This window comes from Danio rerio, chromosome 4 (assembly GCF_049306965.1).
Source record: "Danio rerio strain Tuebingen ecotype United States chromosome 4, GRCz12tu, whole genome shotgun sequence".
NCBI lineage: Eukaryota > Metazoa > Chordata > Actinopteri > Cypriniformes > Danionidae > Danio > Danio rerio.
Window position 1 is genome coordinate 28,855,001 of NC_133179.1, and position 25,431 is coordinate 28,880,431.

The 25,431-nt window shown below is 35.0% G+C and overlaps 2 protein-coding genes across 4 annotated transcripts in view; one reads left to right on the forward strand and one right to left on the reverse strand.

Moving 5' to 3' along the window:
* The window catches only part of creld2 (cysteine-rich with EGF-like domains 2), a 19,802-nt gene extending 5,369 nt beyond the window's left edge, over nt 1-14,433 (reverse strand). Inside the window, exons 1-8 of one of the 2 annotated variants that reach the window (XM_073945792.1) lie at nt 14,408-14,433; nt 14,093-14,146; nt 13,863-13,945; nt 13,600-13,710; nt 6,140-6,231; nt 5,481-5,657; nt 4,221-4,319; nt 2,102-2,185 (exon numbers count right to left, since the gene is read on the reverse strand). In XM_073945792.1, the coding sequence (XP_073801893.1) occupies nt 2,102-2,185; nt 4,221-4,319; nt 5,481-5,657; nt 6,140-6,231; nt 13,600-13,646 (499 nt within the window). In that variant the 5' untranslated portion in view covers nt 13,647-13,710; nt 13,863-13,945; nt 14,093-14,146; nt 14,408-14,433. 2 annotated transcript variants of the gene reach the window in all.
* A 1,257-nt stretch (nt 14,434-15,690) lies between these two features.
* Nucleotides 15,691-24,585, forward strand: alg12 (ALG12 alpha-1,6-mannosyltransferase). Of its 2 annotated transcripts, none has more exon segments than NM_001098749.1 (9): nt 15,691-15,866; nt 19,313-19,445; nt 19,526-19,699; nt 20,053-20,247; nt 20,383-20,486; nt 21,437-21,660; nt 23,873-24,042; nt 24,121-24,196; nt 24,283-24,577. In NM_001098749.1, coding segments are annotated over 9 exon segments (1,482 nt in total). In that variant the 5' UTR covers nt 15,691-15,707; the 3' UTR covers nt 24,530-24,577.
* The last annotated feature ends 846 nt before the right edge of the window (nt 24,586-25,431 follow it).

Consider the following 25,431-nt stretch of genomic DNA (forward strand, 5'->3'; position numbering starts at 1 on the left):
TATTTTAAAATGGCAGTATCCATAAAATACAGATTAAGGACCACAAAACTACAACACCTAAAGTTTTCATTACACACCTTTTGTAATTTTCACTTTTTTTTGGCCACTTCTGAATGGCTGCATTTAAATTTTTGTTATGTTTTGTCAGGTGCATAACATTTATATCATTTGCTAATTAATAACCACCAGAAGCTATTTCGATCCATCGGAGGTCGCATTTCGGTTGCGTACACACACTTTGAGAGCCTTTCTGACTGAATGAATAATTTTTTTTTTTACTTTAATTTACTTTAGCATTTTATACCAGATAAACAAGAATATGCACTTAGCATATTTCTTAAATATCTGCAAAAAACATTATTTATATTTATGCTTTAGAAGAGTCAAAAACTTACATATGGCACCGGTAAATGACAAAATCCTAAACTAATCCCAGTGTGAATAAGTGTTTGACCCCTAGGAGTGGCTGGCCTATTAAAATTACCCCAAGAGTGCAATGACAACTAATTAAAGAAGTCACAAAAGACCTCACAATAACATCCAAAAAACTGCAAGCCTCACTTGCCTCAGTTATGGTGAGTGTTCATGTCTCCACCATAAGATAGAGACTAGGTAAAAATGGTTTCCAAAACGAAAACCATTGCTTAGCAAAAAGGAACTTAAACGCTTTTCTCAGTTTTGTCAGAAGACATCTTGATGATCCCCAAGATTTTTGGGAAAACACTCTGTGGACTTAATGAAATAAAACTTTTTTTTACAAGGCGTGTGTCCCATTATGTGTTGCGGAAAAAAACGGCACATTTCAAAAAAAGAAAATCATACCAACAGCAAAATGTAGTAATGGTAGTGTGATGGTCTAAATACTGAATATATTGTGACAAGCAACTGACACTCGAAGGTAATGGCAGATGAGACTCTGATTGGTTTAACACAGGGGTGTCAAACTCAATTGCTGGAGGGTCGAAGCCCTGCACAGTTTAGTTCCAACCTTGCTCCAATACACTTACCTGTAGGTTTCAAACAAGCCTGAAGGACTCAATTAGTTTGATCAGGTGTGTTTAATTAGGGTTGGAACTAAACTGTGCAGAGCTGTGGCCCTTTTGGAACTGAGTTTAACACCTGTGGTTTAACGCATGTTATGCTCAAAACACACCAATAACTCTCATTAAGAAAATAAGAACAACCCTTTAAGGCCATGCTGGTGCACAGACCAATTTCTTTCTGTCCTTTAAATAGCAAAAATGGATTCAAATCAAACACAGCCCTAGTGCTTTTGATCCATTTGCTTTAGACTTTCTACTTAGGTCATTAAAATAGTTGTGTAGTGACATATTGAACTATCCACATTTATTGCAAGAGAAATGTAATCACTGCGACTGGAACTATTGTTACAAGAATACATGAATGGTTAAAAACTAAAAAGGAAGGCACTAAAGGAACTTTTTGATAACCAGCCACGGTGGCTAATAAATTTTCTGTATTACAAGCCACTCACCTTTTTCACTAGCCACAATTTTGTTGTTGGAAAAATGTATTTTATATGGCATGCTAAAATTACTTAATATCAATTTTGCCTTTCATGCCTCCTCATTTATTTAACTTTTTTGAGTGTTGTGTACACAGCAAAATCCTCTAAGTAAAATTTACTCAGTTCATAGAGTATTTGATCCCTCTTTAAAAGGCAAAGTAATAAGTAAAGCTGCTATTAGTTCTCATTTCACATGAAGTTCTTATTTCACATTTTTTATAACAACAGTAAAATGTGGTGTGATAGTCTATGGCCGTTTTGCTGCTCCAAGTCCTGGAAGACACAGGGCTATGTAGTTCTGTAATTGGTTATCCTTAAAATAAATATAAAACTAATATTTACCTTTCTTTGGTGATATGATAAACATGAAAAATAATAAAAAAATCAGGGCAAACTTTTCACACCACTGTATATAAATTTAAAAAAGAATAATATATTCTTTATTTTTATACATTACTGTATATAACCTTACTCTTACACTAAGTATATAAATTTTACTCAGTAATTTTTTAGGCGCACAATAATAAGGACACAAAACCACAAAATGAAAACTCCACATGATACACAACAAACCTTTACAGGAGAAAGAGCCATCTGTGTTCAGGCAGTACTGGTCATCACTGCATGGTGCTGGATCTTTGATGCATTCATTGATGTCTGCAATGGAGAAACATTAGAAAACGAGGACCAGAAAGATTAAAACAACTTGTATGGAAATTATACAACAATATTAAATATCTAAAATATACACATTTTGAATATACCGAGTTTACAAGCAATTTGGTAACACACTCTGAAATTAATGGCCCATTAATAAATGTTAGTTACTGTATTTAATAACTTGAACAAACCATGAACAATACATTACAGAATTTATTTGAACTAGGGATGCTCATTTCGGTTAATTTAACTAACCGACAACCGCCGCTCATTAATCGGTTATTAACGGTTAACTGGTCAGATTACTATTAATTTTATATTAAACAAATTGACTTGTCTATTTTGTGTCTGACACATTAAATATTGCATTTTAAAATACTGATTTAATTTTATATGCTAGCATATTAATAATAGAACATAACAATAGAGCATTTTCACGCACCTGCAGAGTTTAGCACAGAAGAGCAGAATAATCTAAATAAAATGAATAAAAAAAATAGGACTGCCCTAAATTCTTTTTAAATTATACTGACTGATTCTTTTTAATAACCGGCATAGGCTGCTTTTTTTCTTCCGTCAAATAAAAATAGCTGACTTCCTCAAATTGCTTGCTCCACGGAAAATATGCCTTTATTTAATGCCCCGCTATTATCATTATAATTACACAACCTTTTTACATTTTTAATAGAAATCATTATTTTAAAGATTATGTCTTGCTATGGTTTCCTCTCTCTCCAAAAGTGTTGTTGTTTAAATATGAATTAATTGAATTAATGTGCATACATGCTTTATAAACTGTAAAATAAAAGGTAAAGCCTATTTGTTGCATTTATTACGCAGATCAAGGTCAACATCAGCACTGGTTTGGTATCAACATGTCTGTATCAGACAGCAATATTCTTCTTTCATTTTGCTTCTTTGGCAAATGTGTCTGTAGGCACGGGTTATATGTTATCGTCCCGCAAGTTAAGTATGTCTTGCAGTTGAAGAAGGGCCCGAAAAAAAGGCGCATCTCACTGCCTTTATGTTGACAGGGAAAAAAGAAGAGAAGAAGCGCGGTCCTCTTATGAAACGACTGAATCAGCTGGGTATCGATTGTGCAAAAGTGTTGCTGTCTGTGTTGTTACAATTGTAATATTTAATAATATTGTGATATTCAGGATTTGTACATTCATCCAGCTCTGGATAACTTAAAACAGCGATTAGACCTTCAGAGCGGCGTTAATGCGTCCTGAAGTAAAGCGAAACGGCTATAAACTCCAGCAAGAGTGATTATATGCAGAGCCATATACCTTTATCTATAAATATAGTATAACTATAGAAACTGTGTTCATCTTAACTGAAAGCTTCATTGTGTTTGCTGGCCTCACGCATCGCGCACCTGTCAGTCAGTCAGCACGTAACCCCAAAGTGTTAAACAGATAGCGCACTGCACCATACGGTTAAAGAAAAGTTTGCGCTGTTATAATTCACTTACCTTTTAATACGTTTTGGTGCGATTATAATCCGCTATTAAAAACAACAACAATGACTGAATGTTTTGAAAGGGTAATGTAGCCGTGAAGGTATGCATTTTAGTCCCCGCCATGGAAGAATGAATGTAGCGGAAACCATGCTCTTCAAAAGTTTTCTGTAGTTGTCTTGACAACACAAACTGCTGCTCTGAGATGAGCCGCGTGCAAAAGATGCCCCTCTTAATGCAAAGGCGCATTCAATCGGCCCCATATGCAGCCAAACTAAAAATATATAAAATAATATTTTTAATCGTTTAACTGATAGCATTAACTGGTTACAAACGCACCCTTTCGGTTAATGGTTAATCGATTATTTTGAGCATCCCTAATTTGGACAATTATTTTAAAAGTGATACCAACTATTTTTTTAAAATTCTAACACCTTGTTGATTATACAGTACAAAGGAGAAAAGAAAGACTAGCTCAAGTTGACAAAAAAGAAACAGTAATTCAAATAACTTTTTGATGCAGATACTGAATATTAACACATCTTAAACCTATAGGCGCTTCTCTCTTACCAATGCAAGATCCTTCTTGGTCTTTAACCCAACCATTCCTACATTCTTTACAATGCTGATTGGTTCCTCCACTGCACCCAACACAAGACTCATGACACTCTTCAAAGTAAAAAGAAAAAAAGTTAACACTTATACACACACACACATATACATACAAGCACATACTATTTTTCAAGTTTGTTGCACTGTAAAGTTTCAGATCATCAAACTAATTTACTAGCTAATTAAATAGCCCTTTGTGACACACACACACACACACACACACACACACACACACACACACACACACACACACACACACACACACACACACACACACACACACACACACACAAAAGTTGAAGTCAGAATTATTAGCCCTCCTGAATTATTAGCCCCAATTTCTGTTTAACGGAGAGAATATTTTTAACATAATTATAAACATAATAGTTTTAATAACTTATTTCTAATAGCTGATTTATTTTATCTTTGCCATGATGACAGTAAAGAATATTTGACTAGATATTTTTCAAGACATTTTTATACAGCTTAAAGTGACATTTAAAGACTTAACTAGGTTAATTAAGTTAACTAGGCAGGTTAGTGGAATTAGGCAAGTTATTGTATAACGATGGTTTGTTCTGCAGACTAACGAAAAAATATAGCCTATATAAAGGGGCTAATAATTTTGACCTTAAAATGGTTTATAAAAAAATTAAAAACTGCTTTTATTCTAGACGAAATAAAACAAATAAGACTCTCCATGGGAAAAAATATTATTAGACATACTGTGAACATTTCCTTGCTCTGCTTAACATCATCAGGAAAATTCAAAGGGGGGGGCCTAATAATACTGACTTCAACTGTGAGTGTGTGTATATATACACACACATGCGCACACGCACGCACGCACGCACGCGCACGCACACACACACACACACACACACACACACACATACACTCACACACACACACACACACATACACACACACACGAAATAAATATGTCACTTCTCTTGTTTTGACTTGGTACGCATATGTATTCAAAAAAAGTCTTAAATAAAAGTAAACATTCATAGAAGAATTTTTGAATAAAAGCTGCCTAAATCACCCATTAACTTTTACTCTCTTGGTATATACATTTTAAAATAATGTCTATCACTAAAATTCATGTCCTTTGTTTTTTCAGTTTTTTTTTATCATATTGCCTTGAGAATAACTTTTCTAAATACTGTATATACCATTTACAGTATATCTGTGTGTGACAGTATTTTTGAATACCTTTGCACAAGGAGAATGTGTCATTCCTCAGTGAATTAAAATATCCATCACTGCAGTCCAGACAAAACTCCCCATCATATCCTTCATCACAACTGCATTTCCCATTTCCAGCCCTTGTACCATCTCCATCGCATTTACCATTCCCGTGGCATGGTCTGTCAGCTCCTCCAATGCAAGCTTAAAATAATAAGAGCGGATTAATAATCATAAAATGTGAGTAGTTTGCAAGAATAAAGTACCTGTACGAAAATGTTACTCGCCATAAAAATTGAATGCAAGTAATACCAAAGCACAATTCCTTATATAACAGATTTATACACTACATTTGACAGTGATGATGCAAAAAAAAAAATGCAATAGCCGACTTTAGTACAAGGATATGGTTTTATCAATGCATTTGCTAACCCAGTTTTCACTGGTAAGCTTCACTGGCTTAACTGTTTTAGAATCAATGGAAGTTGGCCTGATTACGTTTATAACGACATACAGGGACATGTTTATGTTCCCTCTGGAAACTCAAAGAACGGACATATTTTTCAACATGTCAACTATATACAAGGTCCCATTTACGTAAATTAAAATGCTTACCCATTACATTGGATTAGTATGTTTCTAAAATTCTGTTTGCGACCAAACATTGTAAGGGTTAATTTACTCACTATTGCAGTCAGGACCAAATGAGCCTTTAGGGCAGCACACTTTGATGGTCTCTATACAAAACCACTTAAAAAGATCTGGGTGTTTGGTTTTCCTGCAAAACAATAAAGAAGAATATCATAATTTAATTCATTAACTACATTAATTATATGCTTAAAATAATAAGACAGAAGTCCAAAGTATACATCCATTCTCAGCGTGCCATATTGTATCGCACTGTGTGAGTTTAGAAAAAGGTCAATATGTTTAACTTCTCCTGTCATGCAGGCATTATTAAATGCAATTGCAAAGAGATGGTAACTAATGTTTTTTAAAATTGATTTGCTAATGTTGTTTTGTTTAACTATTTTTTTATGTGGAGCAAAGCTTTAAAGATTCTCATCAAGTGCAGTCAGCGTAGGTCTTATTTTGCATCATGAGTATGTTTTTTTTCCTTAAAAAAAACTAACTAATAAAAAAAGGTCTTGATTCCTTAAGCATCCAGAATTATGCACTTTATCACTTGACCTCCCAAAAAACATGAATGTGTTCTTATATAAAGCAGCAGAAATAAAAGTGCCTCAAAATACACAATAAAACTTTCAAACATATCTACAATAATAGGGAATATGGTTACTTACTAAGTGATTAAAGGACTGCACTACTAAACAAAGAAAAGCTAAATCTTGATGGAATAAACAATGTGAGGAAAGCTCAGTTATATGGCAGCAGAAGTGGAAACTTTATGCCTTTGCAACAGAAAAGTCTGAACAAGTTTGACCCACGCAAGTGCGAGGCAGGCAATTCTGTACAATTACATAACCGGCTTAAAGATACGTCCTAATTTTATCAATATGGCCAATGATACAGTGCATCTGGAAAGTTTTCATAGCGCTTCACTTTTTCCAAATTGTTTATGTCACAGCCTAACTTCAAAATGTATTATATTCATTTATTTGCTCAAAATTCTGCACACAATACCCCAAAACAGCCTTTGCCATGAAGCTCTAAATTAAGCTCAGGTACATTGTTTTCACTGATCATTCTTGAGATGTTTCATCAGCTTAATTGGAGTTCACCTGTGGCAAATTCAGTTGATTCGACATGTTTGAAAAGGCATACATATGTCTATATAAGGTCCCAGGGTTGACAGTACATGTCAAATCACACACTAAGCATAAAGACAAAGGAATTCTCTGTAGACCTCCAAGACAGGATAGTCTCAAGGCACAAGGTTAAAGGGCCATGAAACCCCCTCGTTTCAGCAGGGTGTTTTCACACCTCCACTTTGGAAAAAGTCAGAAAAGTGGGCGTGTCCAGCTCTGTTTAGGGGGGAGTGTCGGAGGAACTAAAGTGGGATGGTGTGGGAGTGTCTATTTGTGCAAGCGCGAGTTTCAGAGTCAAAATACACACCCACAGCGGACAATGTGACTGTGTTTACATGGACATCTGTAGTCGAATTATTTGCCAAATTATTAAAAGTTGGACTTTAACTGCAGTTTGGCTCTTTCATTCAGGGAATTCATTCATGCCTCTCGCGACAAACGAGATATTTGATTCGAGGAACTGCTGCAAGCGTGTATTTTTCATGCAATGTTTGATACCGCATGGCGAATGAGAGAGAAAAAAACTCCGCGTTTCCCGGAAACTTAGATACACACGGCAGGTAGCATCAGAAAGCCGCGTGTGTTATTCCGGTCACAAAATGCGGTGCTTACATTTCTGCACTCAGTGCAATAGTAACTTAATTCGATACGAACAAACTGAATAAACAAAGAGCACTGGTCGCTCACTTACCAAATCTGTAGAGACAGGACAATCACCAGCAACTAGAGCCGCGTCTTTATGGAGAGAATACTACAAGCGAATTCAGATTTCAGCGTTTGCAGATGAGAACAGCTCTCAGGTAAACAATAATCCTCAGACACGTAAGTTATTGTTGTCGAGCGTCGCGTACACTGTTAATCCACACGTGAGACTGAGCTCTCACAGAGAGAAAATGAAAACGAAACTTAACGGCAGTAAACTATAAAAGCAACACTTCACGCTTGTTTTGCCAACACAACGTGGCGTCTTTGTGGCGTAAACACGGTGACACTAATAAATATTAATGAAGTTCCACAATAGAGCGCGCTGATTGGTTTGAACCAAGCCTTACTCATGCATTAATGTATCACACTGTAAGACGTAATAAGGCTCACTCTGGCACAGACGCCCAGTCTGCACGCTGGAATACACGCTATTATGTCATGACCGTGACGCAGCTTCAAAAATTCGTTTCAAACAGGAAGTACAAATTTGCTTGAAATAACGCAAAAAGACCAATTTACACTTTTTAGTGAAATATAGGTGTCCTAATAGTGTTTTTGGCAGTGTGGACACATATACGACTGTCAACAGCTCAAAAAATGTGTTTTGGTGTTTCGTGACCCTTTAAGAAAGAATATAGACAAATTTATTGCAGCTGTAATGAGCACAGTGCTAATCCAATGGGCACAGTGGCCTCCATCATCTGCAAGTAGAAGATGTTTCACCATCAGGACCCTTCCTAGAGCTGGCCGGCCATTTAAGCTGAGTGATCGGAGCAGAAGGGCCTTAATCAGGGATGTGATCAATAGCCCGAGTTCACTCTGTCTGAGCTCCATATATATATATATATATATATATATATATATATATATATATATATATATATATATATATATATATATATATATATATATATATATATATATCATATATATGATTTTGTTATGATTGCGCGTCTTGATTTCGGCATTTTGAACAGTGGGTTGGCATTATGGGCATGGCACTTGAATGGTTTAGGTTGTATCTGGATGGCCTTAGTTGTGGTGACTATGTCCTCCTCTGCCCCACTCTATTGTGGAATACAGCAGCGCTCAGTTTTATGCCCTCTTTTCTCTTTGTTCCCCCGTGGGTCAATAGTTGTGAAGAATGGCTAATTATTTAGTTCTTAAGCAGACGGTAGCCAAATTATTCAGTTAATTAGAAAGGGTAATATCGTCAAACAACAAATTGATAGTCTTAATGGTATAATGCCCTGGGTGTTTCTTATTTTTTAAGTTTTGATGAAAAAACAAAAAAAAAAACGTGAATGAAGTGATGGTTTTTGGCAACACCACTGGGACTATGCTGGTTGAATTGGGCACCTTAGCTCAGCACATCAATCTAACTATGACTTAGGGATATAAAAACTAGCGTGACCTTAAGCTCGATAGGCAGAACAAGGCAATTATTAAACTGACTTTTTTTCAACTGAGGCAGATGGCCTAAAAAATCTGAGGCAGTAATGCATGCCTTTGTTATCTCCCAACTAGATCATTTTAATTCACTGTATGTGAGGTTGATGGGTCTTCTGCTGCTTGTCTGCAGATGGTGCAAAATGATGCTGCTCATCTTTCAACTGGTACACAAAAATATGAACACATCTGGACCCACAAGCTCTGATTACTTTACTTTCACCTGAAAGCATCCCTAACTTTAGCACTCACTTATGGGACATTTATTTATGGGGAGCCTTGTTTCAGCACATAGACATACATTCTAACATGCCAGAGGCACTTTGGCAAGTAATTAAAGGAAGGAACAATTTTTAAATTTTACATTTCAATGATAAAAAAAAAAAATCCATATGCTTAATGAATCGTGGAGGTCGGACCAAATATTCAGTTCAATATTATATAGACTATTGCGGCATCCCTAGTTCACAAATCATGAGAAAAAAAATAAAAGAATTCACAATAATTCTCACCATTAAAAGAAAATCAGTATTACAAGAAAAAAAAAATCACTATTATACGAAAACTTCTCATTTTTATAACATGTTAAGTCATTATTAAAATAATGTTTTTGGTAATAGTAATGATGCAAGTCTTTTTGAGATGTTAAGCCATAATTATGGGGAAAAAAAATTATGTCCAAACTATTTAAAATAAAAAAAGCTTGTTGTATAGCACTAACTGAAAAAGAAAAAAAAAAAACTTTATTGAACTAACAAGCGCTTGCATCTTAATGACTTAATGAATTGCTATAGGTTTTATTTTTAGGTCTGGCATTTTAAAATATCTGTTTATTTAGGTTGTGAATATTTCAACTAAAAATATTTCACACACATTTGTATATATAAATTTAACTTCATATTCCAGAATTTGCTTGCAAAATATACTTATAATATTCCTTTTAAAAATACAATGCGTAATATTCAATATGCAATTTTCTGTTCATATTATTTAGTTCAAAATTCACTTGCATAAAGCCAGTGGTTCAAATTTAGCTGTTAAAATTTGAAATGACATCTAAAAACTGCAAGAAAATAAGAGTGCAGATTAATAATCTCCTGGTGTTTTACTAGAAGGTCGAGATAGACCAATTAAAATGTTTTAAACCTGTAAATATACAGATGTAGCATTTGCTTCTAATATCATTGTCTTAGACATTGTAAACCTCAGCTAAACCTCACTCCTCAGATCTTAAGAGGTTATCCAGCAACAGACGTTATTCTGTTTGCTTTAGCCTCTTCGTTAGAGCATTTGTCTCCCATGCTAATAACAGCGGTTCAGGCCCTGCTTAAAGTGGCAGGGTGGGTGTCGGACCAGTGGGGTTACATGTAGGCCTTTTTAAAAATATGATGACCTTCCATAAACGTAGCCATTTGTCATTATTATTATATTTTATTATTATAAGAACTGACTCCTGTAAGGAATATAAACTATATTAAAAAGAGAAACAGGGACAATATTATAATAAAAAAATAGATAAATAAACAATACCAGACGAGAACAGGAAAGGCAGGAAGCAGGAAAATATAACAAGTATGTCACAACGAAACAGTTTAAAACTGTTAGATCTGGCAGAATGTAGAAGATATACATTTCGTGGGGTAATTTTCGTGGGGTAATTAAAAAAAAAAAAAAAAACCCTGGCAAGTCAAGGCATTAGAATGCAAGCCCTTGTTAATTCATTATTCTTATGATAATGAAAAGTATTTTTCATTATCATAAGATGTTTAGTCATTAGCTGCGTCCCAAATCGCATACTTATGCACTATTTTACGCCATTTTGTAGTGTAAGTAGTGTGTTCACACTGAAAACCCTAAAAATAATAAGTGCACTTTAATTACCCGGATGATACACTCATTTAGCCGCTAAAATTAAGTGTGTAATGATGGGACACTTCACGCACTCAACGACCGCAGGTTTGCTTACGTAGCGGAAGGGGCGGAGCTATCGGACGCACTTCTGTTGTTTATTGACTTCTCTTCTGCTTTTAATACTATGAAGCCACATTTGTTGGTGGAGAAATTAATTTCTCTTTTTAACTTGGATCTTAATATTTGTGGATGGATTCTTGATTTTTTAGTTGGACGTCAGCAGTGTGTCAGAGTTACGGCGCTCTTTCTGACTTCCAGTTTTGTTCCACTGGGTCCCCTCAAGGTTGCTGCCTCTCACCTCTTTTGTTCATCATGTATAGTAATGATTGTCGTAGTATTCATGGGGATTGTCATATCATTAAATATGCAGATGATTCTGTGATTGTAAGTCTCCTCCACAATCAGGATTTGGGGCATGGTCCTGCTGTACAGGAGATTACTTCCTGGTGTGATAGATTTTCTCTCCAGTTGAATGCAAGTAAAACAAAAGATATGGTGATAGATAACAGGAAGGCTTCTCCAACCCCGAACATAACTAATATTAAAGGCTTGGACATTGAAATTGTTGACACGCATAAATATCTAGGGGTTGTTATTGATAATATGTTGACATTTCAATCTAACACCCAGGCTGTATATAAAAAAGTCCAACAAAGACTGTTTTTTCTGAGAAAACTTAGATCATTTCAGGTCTGTACCTCTATGATGACGCTGTTTTATAAACAATTTATCGAATCTGTTTTATCTTTTTGCATTGTAGCTTGGTTCGGAAATCTGAGTGTGTCGAGCAAGAACAGGTTGAGCAGCCTGGTGAAGGTGGCAGGCAAGATCATTGGTTTTAATCAGACTGGTCTATTGGTAATCTACTAAGACTATGTTCTAAGGAGAGCTCAGGGTATCCTATGCACCCCTGATCACCCACTGTACTCTGTATTTCAGCTGTTGCCATCAGGACGTCGTTTTAGGGTTCCTATTTGCAGGACAAATAGAACCAGAAATTCTTTTATAATGGTGGCCATTAGGTCATTAAATGAGTCCAGGGGGGAGGGGGAAGTTTCTATATACTGATGTATGGATGTTGTGTGGTAATGTTTTTTGGTGTGTACATGGAACTTCGCCTGTGTTGTGGTACCTTGTTGCAATTTTAGTTTCCCTAACGGGATAATAAAGCTGAGTCTGAGTCTGAATAACTTTAATTATTTTGGATGGTGAAAGCAAAATTCTCCTACGAGAGTGATTATAGCACCTCCCGATGGTGAATGCGGCAATACTCACGGCAGGTATTATTTGATAATTCGGTCGTTTATTTCACTGATTTGGCAACCGTCAAACGTCATCAGGGAAACAGTTTGAATTTCCGCTTAGAAAAAAACATTAGTGTGCCATTTGGGACAACACTACATACATACACTATCCAGTTGAGTGTGTAAGTGCATAAGTACATAGTGCATGAGTGCATAGTGTGCCATTTGGGACACAGCTAATATGATGAGCGATGAGAAAAATATCAATCCGTAAACATTTGTTGTACTTTGAATGAGGAAAATAAGCATGCGTTATGGATGGGACCAAAAAAGTATGCAAGTTTGCAGTATACAGCATACTTTGTAGAAATATGAATTCAACTGCACAACCTAAAAGAAATAATGCTAATCAACAAGATAAAATATTTCTCTCTATAAGAACAAAGTTTATTGACTTTATTTTATTTGGCATTTGAGGGAAAGGTGTCGTTATGGATATGAAATCTCTACGTTATGGATCTGACTGATGTGAAATTGCCACTTGTGTGACTTTTGTAAATCAAATGTAATTGTTTGAAAACACTGACAGAGACATTTTGGAGTACTTCTAAAGTAATGTAAAATACAAGCCTACACAAAAAACACAGAAACGGTTTCACTATTTTGGCGAAAAGCTAATTTTTTTCATGGCAAGGTTGACATTTGCATGGAATTGCTCGAGTTTCTCAATATTATGAGAAAGTTTCTCATTGTTATGAGAAGCTTTTAACAAAGACTAAGTTACTGCTTACATCTTGTAGCATGCTGAAAAACCTTGCTGCTTCAGTTCTGCCCCACAAAATGTAAAACACAATACCCAGACGTTGTATCTGTTTTTGCAGAGCTTTAGACCTACACTAGACATGACAGCTGGAAATGCTAATGTTTTTGCTTCACATATACTGTAAGATTAGTTATACAAATTAATTCAAAACAAGTGTACGACACGTAACGGCACGCAGAAAAATGAAGTATACCTCAGCTTTCAGAATGAAGAAATTATGGTAGAAGTTCTCCTGAGTTTCTGACCTCTTGAACCACCATGCCTCTAAGTGTTCCTCATTTTCTTCCAACATATGGCTGCACTCAAAATTGCTGCTTTGACACAAGCCCTCCAGGATCTCCGTCAGTCTAATCTCACTGAAGAAACCACAAATAGGACTGCATTATTGTAAGAACTCAAAAAGTATGAGTGAAAAACTAATTAATTAGGTGCATTAACGTTAAATATATTAAAGTGCTACATTTAATACTTTTTTAATAAATTCAATTCATTTTAATTTTCTTCTCACCTCGTCTCATATTTAGATAGTTTACGTTCTTCCCACGCTGTGTTTCCACCCCCAAAATTTTGCTTTGCTGTTTTTTCCAAACCCTGGAGGAAAAAAAAGGATATTTTTAACACTAAAGTAGTTGACGTGCCTTAGAAGAGGAATCACATATCATTAACAATGAACGTGCTAAGTGTAACAACGTCCAGCTATTTAACATCAGACAGACAGACAGATAGATAGATAGATACCTTGTCAAAATCGTCTACTAGCTGTCGGCAAGTTGAGCATAATGCTGTAAAGTCCTTTGTATAAATAGATCCAAGTTGCAGAAGCAAAATTATACAAAATAAACGAAAAATACTACATGAGAGTAACATGTTGTCATCAAGTGTACTGTCTACAACAAATGTTGCCCAATAAGATATTAGTTTTTTTTCTGGGCTATCCTTAGCAAGTTAAAAATATATACATATTAATCAACATCTAACGTCTGAGATTACGACACGTTTATTATCAAGACATGTAGCACGTCACATTTACAAACTAGCATGCCGCCTTCTCACCGGTTAGATATTCGGATTTCCGCGTCAGCCCCTCTGTAACATTGTGTCTTTACGTAATTGGACGGTTCTCCTGGACATCAATGCATGAGCCAATGAACTGCCGCCACGCGCGGGAGGTCCAATAGTATCTTTAACAAAGATATTTAGAAGTGTATGCGATTATGCGTTCTTTTATATGCAAATCGATTTCATTGAATGATTATATATTGTTTAATCAATATGATTTTTGAACAAAATACTTAAGAATAAGAATTTTTAGTTTGTAATATATTTTTATGTGATGGGTAATTTTAAAGTCCTTGTGAGCATGAAGATTCTGAGACTCCAAAAGTACATAGGATATTATTACATAACCTGATAGCCTATAGTAAGATATGTCAATTAAACGTGTAAGACAAACGAGTGGTCTTAAGCCACACATGCATGTCTGTCTGATTGTCTTTTTTGCAATAGCCACCAAAATTCACATTACCTCAGAGGATCATCACTATTAAAGTATTTAGCTTGGTAATGATAAGTCTTGATGCAAGATATGAACAGAATCCAGCAATAGATTAAGTATTTTATATTATGGGTACTGGATACAACATTTACCCAATCATTATTCATCATGAGCAACGTTGCTGTACAAATGTACATGAGTGGTGGAATCAGGAGTCAAGAAACTGATAAAAATGGACAACCACAGACAGTGGAATATATTATATTGTGACATTATGAAAGAAAAGTGAATAACATTATTAGTTTTATTATTAATTTATTGAATATTGAGAAACACATATAAACATATAAACACAATGCTCGAGCTCAATATAATTGTAAACAATTGATGTGATAAACACAATTTAGGGTAAAAATGTATTTTGTCTTGTAAATTGTATTATTATTATTATCATTATTATTATTATTATTATTATTATTATTATTATTATTATTATTATTATTTACCCCTTTCTTTCGTTTGTTTTAATTCATTGTAAAATAGAATCCAGTAAGTATTACGCTCTCCAGTAGGTGGCGGAAATGGATCTTTTAAGTCGGTTTGCCAACCGCCAGTAAACAAAAAAAAAAGAATGAATAACTTATGTATTCATTAGCATGTTTTAAAGACCACGATATTAATAAATAGAATTCAAGACTTTGCTGTATTTGATACGTGTTCATCTCCCTTTATTGCATATTATTCATAGTTTCTACTTTCCAACCATTATGCACTCCACACTCCTATCCAGTAGGGGGTGGGAATGCACCGTTAAAGTTGATCTGCCAACCACCGTTTACTTTAAAAGAAGAACGCGCGATGGCTCGCAAGGAAGCTGTAAATGAGAGCTGTCTCCTAATTTTCATGATCAGTATATCATTGCTACATTTGTTTACTTGTCCCTACACCAAAGTTGAAGAAAGCTTTAATTTACAAGCAATTCATGATATTCTGTATCACAGATTTGATTTTGAAAAGGTAAGTTTATTAAAAGTATTGTTTTGTGTTTCTCTACAAATCGGTTAACTTAATTATTTAAAAGTTCATGTGTTTTCTCTGATAGCTGTGATACGTGCGTTTAATACAAGACGATTTTGATGAAACGTGATTACATATTTCTGTGACTGAAAGATAAAAGCATTCTGTAAAAGTAGGTACTATGGAGGTGGTAGTTGTCAGGAAAGTTATACGTTTGATTACCGTCGAGATCCGATTAAGATAAAGTTGGTTTTATGTTCACACATTCGTTCAGTGACAGCTTGTAACACGGTTTCTACGTGTTTACCTTGGCACTAGTATTGGGTCTGAAATCATATGCAAGTGTGACTTGAAATAACAACAACAATATAGCACTATTTAATTGACTGTGAACATTGTTGTACTTCGATAGCCTTTGGCTACTAATATGATTCCATTATTTAGAATTTGCAAATAATATTTTTATGAAGTTATACTAATTAGAAGGTCTGAGGTAAAGTTGGTTTTACATTCACTCATTCAGTTTTACTTTGATAGTTATTGGCTGCTAAAACGATTCCATTATTTAGAATTTGCAAATAATACTTTTCTGAAATTACAATATTAAGTAGAAAGTCTTTATGTGTGAATGGAAAACTAACTTTACCTCAATGTAGATCAGGCATCATGATTTTAAGTAGCTCACCAAGACCAAAATTTCATTCAGTCAGGAAAAATGGCATGCATATAAAATATATATTTTTTTTGACAGCAGAAAATGTTTAATCTATTATAAATAAAAATACATTTAATTAACAGCATCAAGTTGTTGTTCATTTAAACCACATAAACTGTTATAATGGACTTCAATAGGGATAAAATGCTTAATGTGACATTGTTCACTTTATCAACAAAATTGGAGCTTGTTCTTTTGATAGTAGTTAGTGTTAATTACAAGTAAAATTTGGTTTTCCCCGATTGCTGTTAATGTGCATTAAGTCATGTTAAGGTTTTCCTTATAGTGGACTTCAATGGGGAGAAAACGCTTAATGTGATGATTTTTACTCACTGAAATAAGAGCACATTCTTTTAACATCAGAAAGTGTTTGTTATGCTAAAGGGTTTCTCACCAGTAAGTTTTCACATCTCTGTTTTGGAAAAAAAAACTATTTATTTATTTATTTATTGAGGTGGGAGTGTCAAGCATGGAAAGAGGGAAGAGTTTGCATAAAAGTTAGTTCAGTGAATGCATAGCATTTATGAGGCCACAGCAAGCCAACAGCTCAACAGCATGTGCAATCTGTGCATGTCCTGGGAAAACAGAAAAAATGTGTGTGTTATCTCAGTTAAAAACAGAGCACTGATGACCCATGTCGCTGAACAATGACACTAACAGATTTGTTACTCACTGTTAGGAAAGATGGAAGAGTCAAACAAAACGTTCTTTTGCATAACAATTAAATTGAATCTTAGTTTTAGTGCATTGCCGTTGGATCGAACCAGCTCTTTCTCATAAATTAATGCACAGAAAATGTGAAAACCTGATGAAGTCATTGTACTGGTAGCCATTCGTACTCAGAAATTGCAGATTTACTTCATGGCCTCGGCGTTACTTTAAAATGTTATTTTTAAACTGGATAAACGTATTTGCTCTAAAGCCAAAAACATGATGGTGAAATATATTTATTCTAATAGTGTTTTTTATCAACGTGCCACACATCTATCAAAAAATGTGTTTAAGGGTTTCATAACCATTTAAGGTACAGCATGCCCTGTTAAGCTTTTTCCTTTAATGGATGGAGGAGAAAACACTTAATGTGATAATGTTCACTTTATTAATGGAATTAGAGCTTGTTTTTTAAGAGTAGTTTGTGTTGATTACAAGTAAAGTTTGACAGAATTTATGATTTCTCTGGTTAAGGTTTAGGTATATTTAAACCACTTTAACCATTTTTTTTGCATTAAGCATTTTAGAATGTCCTGTTTTAAATGTCAAAATAGTGCTAAACCATAAGTATATTCACTTATTTTTACTATAGAAACAACTTGATTACATCAACAGTACAAAATCAGTGTGCTCTACAGCCGCGCTTCCCTCCTTACTCCTGGGCTTTTTGGCATGTTTGGCATCTTGTACTGTCACATTTTGCTTTCCCCTTTTTTTCATTAGGACTTCATTAAGCCTATTTAGTCACCATGACATTTGTAGTTCTCTGCCCCTTTGAGTTTTTAAAATGTACCTCACATGAGGAATTTTCTTTAATGTGAGGGGCAATTAAATGACCGCTTTAATTAAATAAAAAAATCTAATCCTATTAACTGTTAAACAATTTGTCTGCAAAAGATAGTTTTAAACTGACAGTGTGTCTGCCTCCCAAACAGGGCTAGTTAGGGTTGGGCGATGTCGACCAATTTGGCATCGTAAGATGTCTAATGTGAAACATTGTGATGGACGATGGCATCGTCATCATAATCTGCATTGAATTAATTATTTATAAATATTTAATTTATTCATAACAAAAGTAATATTTGTAGCCTACTGTTTCAGCTACCTGACCCTCATGGTCTTTGTTTTAGCCATAACCAAATCATAAATAAATAAAGATAAGTTAGAAAGCGCACAACCAACAGGAACCAACCAACAGTATCTGAGGTTACTTGATAGATTCAAAAGACCGAAGATAGAGACAAGATTAATTAAATATCATGTTTAACAACTAGTGATAAGTCCTTGACAAACAGTCCGATTTGCAATGCTCTCTGGGGTTTTGTGCTCAAAGTGCCTAGAGCTCAGCTGCAGTGCATGCGTTTATGTGTGTCTGTGGTCACGTGATGTGCGTTTTGTAAAGTGTGAAGGAAAGGCTAGGTGAAATATCAGTGTGGACGTAGATTGTTTTCATACTAAAATGCCATTTTAAAACTAAGATGTATTAGTGTAAAAGGGGCCTAAGTGTGTATTTTTCATGAGTGGGTTGTTGCTGTGAGGGGGCTGCCGGCTCAGCATCGTGATGTAAATCGACCATCTATTTGGCAACCGTCAATCATCATTGAGAAACGGTTTGAATTTCCGTCAAGTATAAAAATGTTAGTGTTCCATTTGAAATGATACTTACTGTGTAAGTGCATAAGTACAAAAGTGTATTGTGTGCCAATTGGGACACAGCTCAGGATTGAAAAAATGTTGCAGATGCACATAGTGTGATGTCAGTGCTGAAAGATATCTCAATGCAGGCCTTGTGTATCACACACACACACACTATGATGCATGAAAGCCTGTCAAATGCTCTTAATTAACACTGTATCATGTAGTCTATGAAGTTTAGAATCTCATGTTGTATGGAATGTTATTGGGGTTTACCTGTTTGTCAATTCAGAGTTTTTTTATTTATTTAAATTAGGTAATTTGTGTAGTTAAAGTTTGTTTAAATGCACTACTCTCAGTATTTATCACTCTGCCTTTTTCCCAGTATGACCATCATGAGTTTCCTGGTGTGGTTCCACGCACTTTCCTTGGACCCCTGGTTATATCAGCACTGAGTGCACCAATGACATGTGTACTTGTGCTCTTTCAAGCACCAAAATTTTACACTCAGATACTAGGTATGTTTTAGACCACAATTTGTACTATAAATTATACTATGTTTATTTCATTATATATATATTTTTTGTGTGTTTTGCAGTGAGAGGAGTTCTTGGACTCTGTGTGATTCTGTCACTATGGCTGATGCAGAAAGAAGTCCGAAGGCAGTTTGGTTCACTTGTGGCCAGTCTGTTCTGCTTTATCTGCACCACACAGTTCCATCTGATGTTTTACATTACCAGAACTCTCCCAAATGTGTTTGCTTTGCCTTTAGGTATAGTCTGTTAAGTTTGAATTTCACATAAAATACATGGTTAAAATTATTATTAATAATAATGTAATGCAGTTCCTGTAGAGTTGACCAATGTTGGGCATTAATTTTAGTTTTCTAAGAGCAGTTTCAGTTGTTAACGCGAGCATTTGGCAAGAACATTGATTAAACAGTCACAAAAGTTTTTTTTTTGTTTTTTTTTCGCCAAAACAACAAAATAAGAATATTAATTAATAAAATTTATTTATTAATGAAATGCATTGTCACAGTAGCTCCATTGTGTGTATTATTCAGTTTAATTTAACACTTAGAATTAAAAATTTCTCCAAATTGTTGTTTTTGTGTTCTTTTAACAGTTCTTCTGGCATTCACCTCTTGGCTGGCCCAGAGACATGGCGCATTCATTTGGCTTTCTGCTTTGGCAGCTATTGTGTTTCGTTCTGAACTGTGTCTCTTCTTTGGCCTGATGTTGCTGATGTCCCTTTTGAATAGAAAACTCAATTTTGGACAGTTGCTTTACCATGCTATACCTGCTGGTTTTGTATCGTTGGGTAAGTGGTTTACAAATACTTCCTCATGTATGGTATCTCAATTTTTTATTAAATATTTTCTTTAGCATGTATTTTAAAAAGAAAAGTTCTCACTGAAGTAGAGACAAACTGATGCAAGTCTATTTCCATTTGTAGGTCTCACTATCATGTTTGACAGCCTTTTCTGGAATAAGCTGCTTTGGCCTGAGGGTCAGGTATTGTGGTACAACACAGTCTTGAATAAAAGCTCCAACTGGGGAATATCCTTTTGTAAAATGCTTGTAGTTTAAAGATATATTACGGTTACTATAAAATGCTCTTTCATTGTCTACTCATTCTCATGTTATTCCAGACCTGTGTGGTATTTTTATATTATATATATATATTTTTAAATAGAGTACAGCACAAAACCAGGAACAATTTGCTATTTTTCATGTAACTAAAATGAATGAACTGGAGCTTTCAGAATTTAAAAATGACACTAAGATGCCCTAAACATAATTAGTTGGACTCCTGCTATATGTTCTGAACCACAGGTGTCAAACTCCTCCTGGATGGCCACAGCTCTGCGCAGTTTAGCTTTTAACCCTAATTAAACACACCTGATCAAATTATTTGAGTCATTCAGGCTTTTTTAAAACCAACAGATAAGTGTGTTGAAGCTAATTTTCACAGTATTACTGATAATATTTTTTTCTACTGAAGAAAGTCTTATTTGTTTTATTTCGGCCAAAAAAAGCAGTTTAAATTTTTTTAAACACTTTAAGATCAAAATTATTAGACCCCTTAAGCTATACCTTTCGGTAGTCTACAGAACAAACCATCTAAATACAATAACTTGCCTAATTACCCTTACCTGCCTAGTTAACCTAATTAACCTAGTTAAGCATTTAAATGTCACTTTAAGCTGTATAGACATGTCTTAAAAATATACCTAGTCGAATAAGAGTTAAAAATTAGTTATTAAAACTATTATGTTTAGAAATGTGTTGAAAAAAATCTTCTCTCTGTTAAACCGGAACCGATGGGGAAAAAACAGGATAAACAGAGCAAATAATTCTTACATGCATACGTGTATACATTTATTTATTTATTTTTGTCAGCTTTTGGGGCTATTAGTCTTCATAACACTAGTGATGACGCATAATAACACATGATCTTTTCTCCAGTTCAAATGTTGCCTCTTTCCTTGACAACTTCTGTGTCTTAGACTTCCCCTTTTCTTTGGTATTTCTACTCCGCTCTCCCTCGAGCTCTTGCCAGCACAATACTTTTTATCCCACTTGGCCTTTTGGACAGACGGACAAGAAAGCTGCTCGTTGTATCCATAGGTTTCATTCTGCTGTACTCCCTTTTGCCCCATAAGGAACTTCGTTTTATCATCTACACCTTCCCTGTATTCAACGTGATTGGTGCCTGTGGCTGTTCCTTCATGTAAGCTGAACAAAAATATTTACTAGTTTATTAGTTATTTATTAGTTCCAATGTCTATTGTTAAACATGATTGCTTTGCCTGTTATTTTGTCAGTCCAAAGGGGGACTAAAAAGGGGCACTTCTCATAAAAGAGTAGTAACCCTGGTGTCCTGGCCAAATTCACTCCCTCTTGCGCCCTTGCCAATCATAACCTCCCAATCATCCCTATCCACTGAATTGGCTTTATCACAGTGTTTCCTCTCCACCTGTAGCTGGTGTGTGGTAAGCACATTGGTGCTGTTGTCTTTATCCAGGAAAATGCTGCACATTGGTGGTGGGGAGGAGAGACCACCTTATGTAACGGAGGCCAGCTAGTGTGTGCTGTGTAAACCTCACTCCTCTGACATGGTCTTTAGCCTCCTTGGTAGAGCAACCGACTCCCATGTGGAAGGTTGCCGTGTCGATCCCAGCTCAGAGCGGGTTGGGTGGCGTAGAACCGGTAGGGTTACATTGGTGCCGTGACCTGGATGGGAGTAAGGTTTAGGGGGGTGAGTGTAACAGAGGCCAGCTTGTGTGTGCTGTGCAGGTAAACCTCACTCCTCTGACCTCTAAAGGTGCTCTAGCGACAGACGATAGAGGCCATGGTCTTTAGCCTCCTTGGTAGAGAAACCGACTCCCATGTGCAAGGTTGCCGGTTCGATCCCAGCTTGGAGCGGGTTGGGTGACGTTGAACTGGTGGGGTTACACTTACATGATTGTAAGCGCTCTGGGTGTATGGCCATTCACAATAACGCTAAACAATAGAGCAATAACAATAAAGCACAAACGATATAAATGCACATTAAATTACATAACTACCCATAATTAATAATTGGTAATGAATGAAGCCATTTTACTTTTATAAAGTGACACCTTTCAGGTGTGAATACAGAAACTGTAATGAATAAAATGTATAAAGATTTATCCATTTGAAAGTCATAAAAGTGGCCACAACCAGATAAGGGCTAGAATAAGTTGGTTGGATTATTCAGTAGCCTACTTGGCTAAGTTTCATGACCACAAATGGCACAATTTACAATCATCTAGCTCAATTTTTGAGTTGTTCAGCTGTATGCTCAGCAAATGCTTAATATTTAACTATCATTAAAATGTGCTAACAATGGTTTATGGACATCTGGCTGTTTCAGTAATTCCATGACTATTTAGATGGGCTTTGCTAGAACTTGACTATTGGATTGCAGCAACACTTATTTATTACAAAGATTTGACAGTAGTTTAATTGAAATAATAGTAGTTAAAGAATGGAGGTTTTAATTTAAATGAGAATAAAGATGCCATTGAGGATGTGAGTCTGGTTTGTGGGCTTTGTGCCTTGCATGAACAAAGATTAAAGGATAGAGAGGCAAAAGCATTTGTTAAAATTGATAATTTTTATTGTGTCGACTGACTAAATTAATAATTAAATCTGAGACCCGCAGATTACAGCTGCTTTGTTATACTAAATGTTTTGCAGTTTGCAGCGTGTTTTTTTTTTTTTTTTTTAAGTAAAGGTTGAGAACTCCTGATATAAATCACAACACTGACTATGTTTACATTGACACCAGTAATCGGATTATTTGAATGTTCTTTTCATGATCCTATTTTACATGTTATAGCACATAATTCGATTAACGTCATTGCGTCTTCACGCTATCCACATTTCTTCTGGAGTTTCATGAAATTTTGGGTGTTTCATTATTATTTTGTCAACTTTTAACTGCAGTTTGGCACTTTCATTCAGGAACATTTCATGCTTGCCCCCTGTGACACGGGATATTGGATGCTATATAAACAGCTGGAAGAATATAGTTTGTGTCTGTGAGTCTACTGACTCGATAGGTGCAGAGAATAGTTTCAAACAACCGTGTGTTTTTGGAATATCTTGTCACAAAATGCGGAGAAAATTCTACACAACAGTAATAGTTTAAAGTGTTTACATGTCTTTACTGCACTTCAATAATGCAAATAAAATCGGCATATTCCACATGCCTTAATCCGATTTCTGTTTAGTTCAATTATGACCTTAATCTGATTAAATTAATTAAAATCCCTGTTTACATATTAGACTCTTAATCAGAGTATTGTTTAATCATATTAAAATCAAATTATTGGTGTCCGTGTAAACCTGTTCTCTGTCTCAGGGGTAAGTGGATTATCCTTCACCTCAAATTTTGTCATATTTTTTTGTTACAGATTGAAGAATTACCAAAAGTCACGGATATATAAAATTGGTTCCATAGTTGTGGTTGGACATTTGATGTTAAATGCAACATACACAAGCATTTCTCTGTATGTTTCCCATCACAACTACCCAGGAGGAAAAGCAATGCAGGAACTACATAGATTAATGCCAACTACAGCAGGTAGGTTAAAAGCTTTATTAATATTGAATTATCATTGCAATCCAAACAACCTGATTAAGATGCATACTTGCCACACAGATGTGTCATTACACATCGACGTACTTGCTGCACAAACTGGAGTGTCACGCTTTCTGGAACTAAATAGTAACTGGAGGTGTGTGAGCATCTAACTATCAAATATAATGCTTTTTATATTTTTTGAGTGGCTTGTTTTAATATTTCTTTTTAATTGCTTCATAGATATGACAAGAAGGAGGATTTGACAGTTGAAGATCCAGTAATGAAAACCTATTCACATCTATTAATGGAAGTGAATGCAACAAAGATATTGCTACTCAAAGACTCGCATAAGCCTTTGGTCTTCATTACCGGATATCAAAGCCTTACCTTCGAGATGTTCCATTTCCCACCTCTCAAAATTCAGCTAAACAAAAAGCTTGTGCTTTTAGAAAGACAATCAAACAAAGTAAATGGAGGATTGAACTAAAACTTTGATGTATTCCTTTAGCTAAGGGAAGGGGCCAATAAATGTTTATAAAGTTTTTTGTGAATTATTTTGCTGTTTCTGTTTGCTGAGAGGGTAGGCAGTCCTGAGTTGGTTCTATTACACTAGTCGGGTTAGATCTGCTGCTTGATCTTGCAAACTGACATTTTCTTATTAAATTGTTGTTTGTAGAGCAGTTAGTTTGACCATTTTCTGCAATTTATTATTTCTAGTCATTTCTCACATAGGTTAAAAAAAAAAAAAAAAAAAAACAAGCGCATTTCCCCGTTGAAGAATAAGGTCAAAACTACACTGCAAAAAATGCTTTTCTTGCTTAGATTTGTTGTCTTGTTTCCAGTCCAAATATCTAAATATTCCTAAATCAAGAATAATTTTCTAGACAAGCAAAACATATTGTCTTGTTTTGAGAAATAATATGCCAATATTAAGTGAGTTTTTTCCTAAAACAAGCAAAATAATCTGCCAATAGGGTAAGCAAAATAATCTTACGTCAAAAGAAAAAACAAGATTAATTTGCTTGTTTTAAGGAAAAACTCACTTAATATTGGCATATTATTTCTCAAAACAAGACAATACATTTTTCTAGTCTAGAAAATGCTTCTTGATATAAGAAATTTTAGATATTTGCACTAGAAACAAGACAATAAATCTAAGCAATAAAAAAGCATGTTTTGCAGTGTAGGGCTGGGCGATTTGGCCAAAAATCCAGGTCTTAATTAATTGAACATTTTAACTTTCGATTACAATTAATTATAATTATTTTATTTATTTATTTTAAAAAAATCCCTCATAATTCATTGATAAGTTTTGTACTGGTAATATGTTAGCACATTTAAAGTGAGAGATTTTTTAATGGAGGGTGCATTACTTGCAAGGGTGCATTA

Excerpts from the sequence above, each read along its gene's own strand:
- alg12 (XM_073946648.1), top strand. The coding sequence starts at position 15,708 with ATGGCTCGCAAGGAAGCTGTAAATGAGAGCTGTCTCCTAATTTTCATG. Across the intron at positions 15,867-19,312 it reads ACAGATTTGATTTTGAAAAG|TATGACCATCATGAGTTTCC; the intron begins GTAAGTTTATTA and ends CCTTTTTCCCAG. Across the intron at positions 19,446-19,525 it reads ATTTTACACTCAGATACTAG|TGAGAGGAGTTCTTGGACTC; the intron begins GTATGTTTTAGA and ends TGTGTTTTGCAG.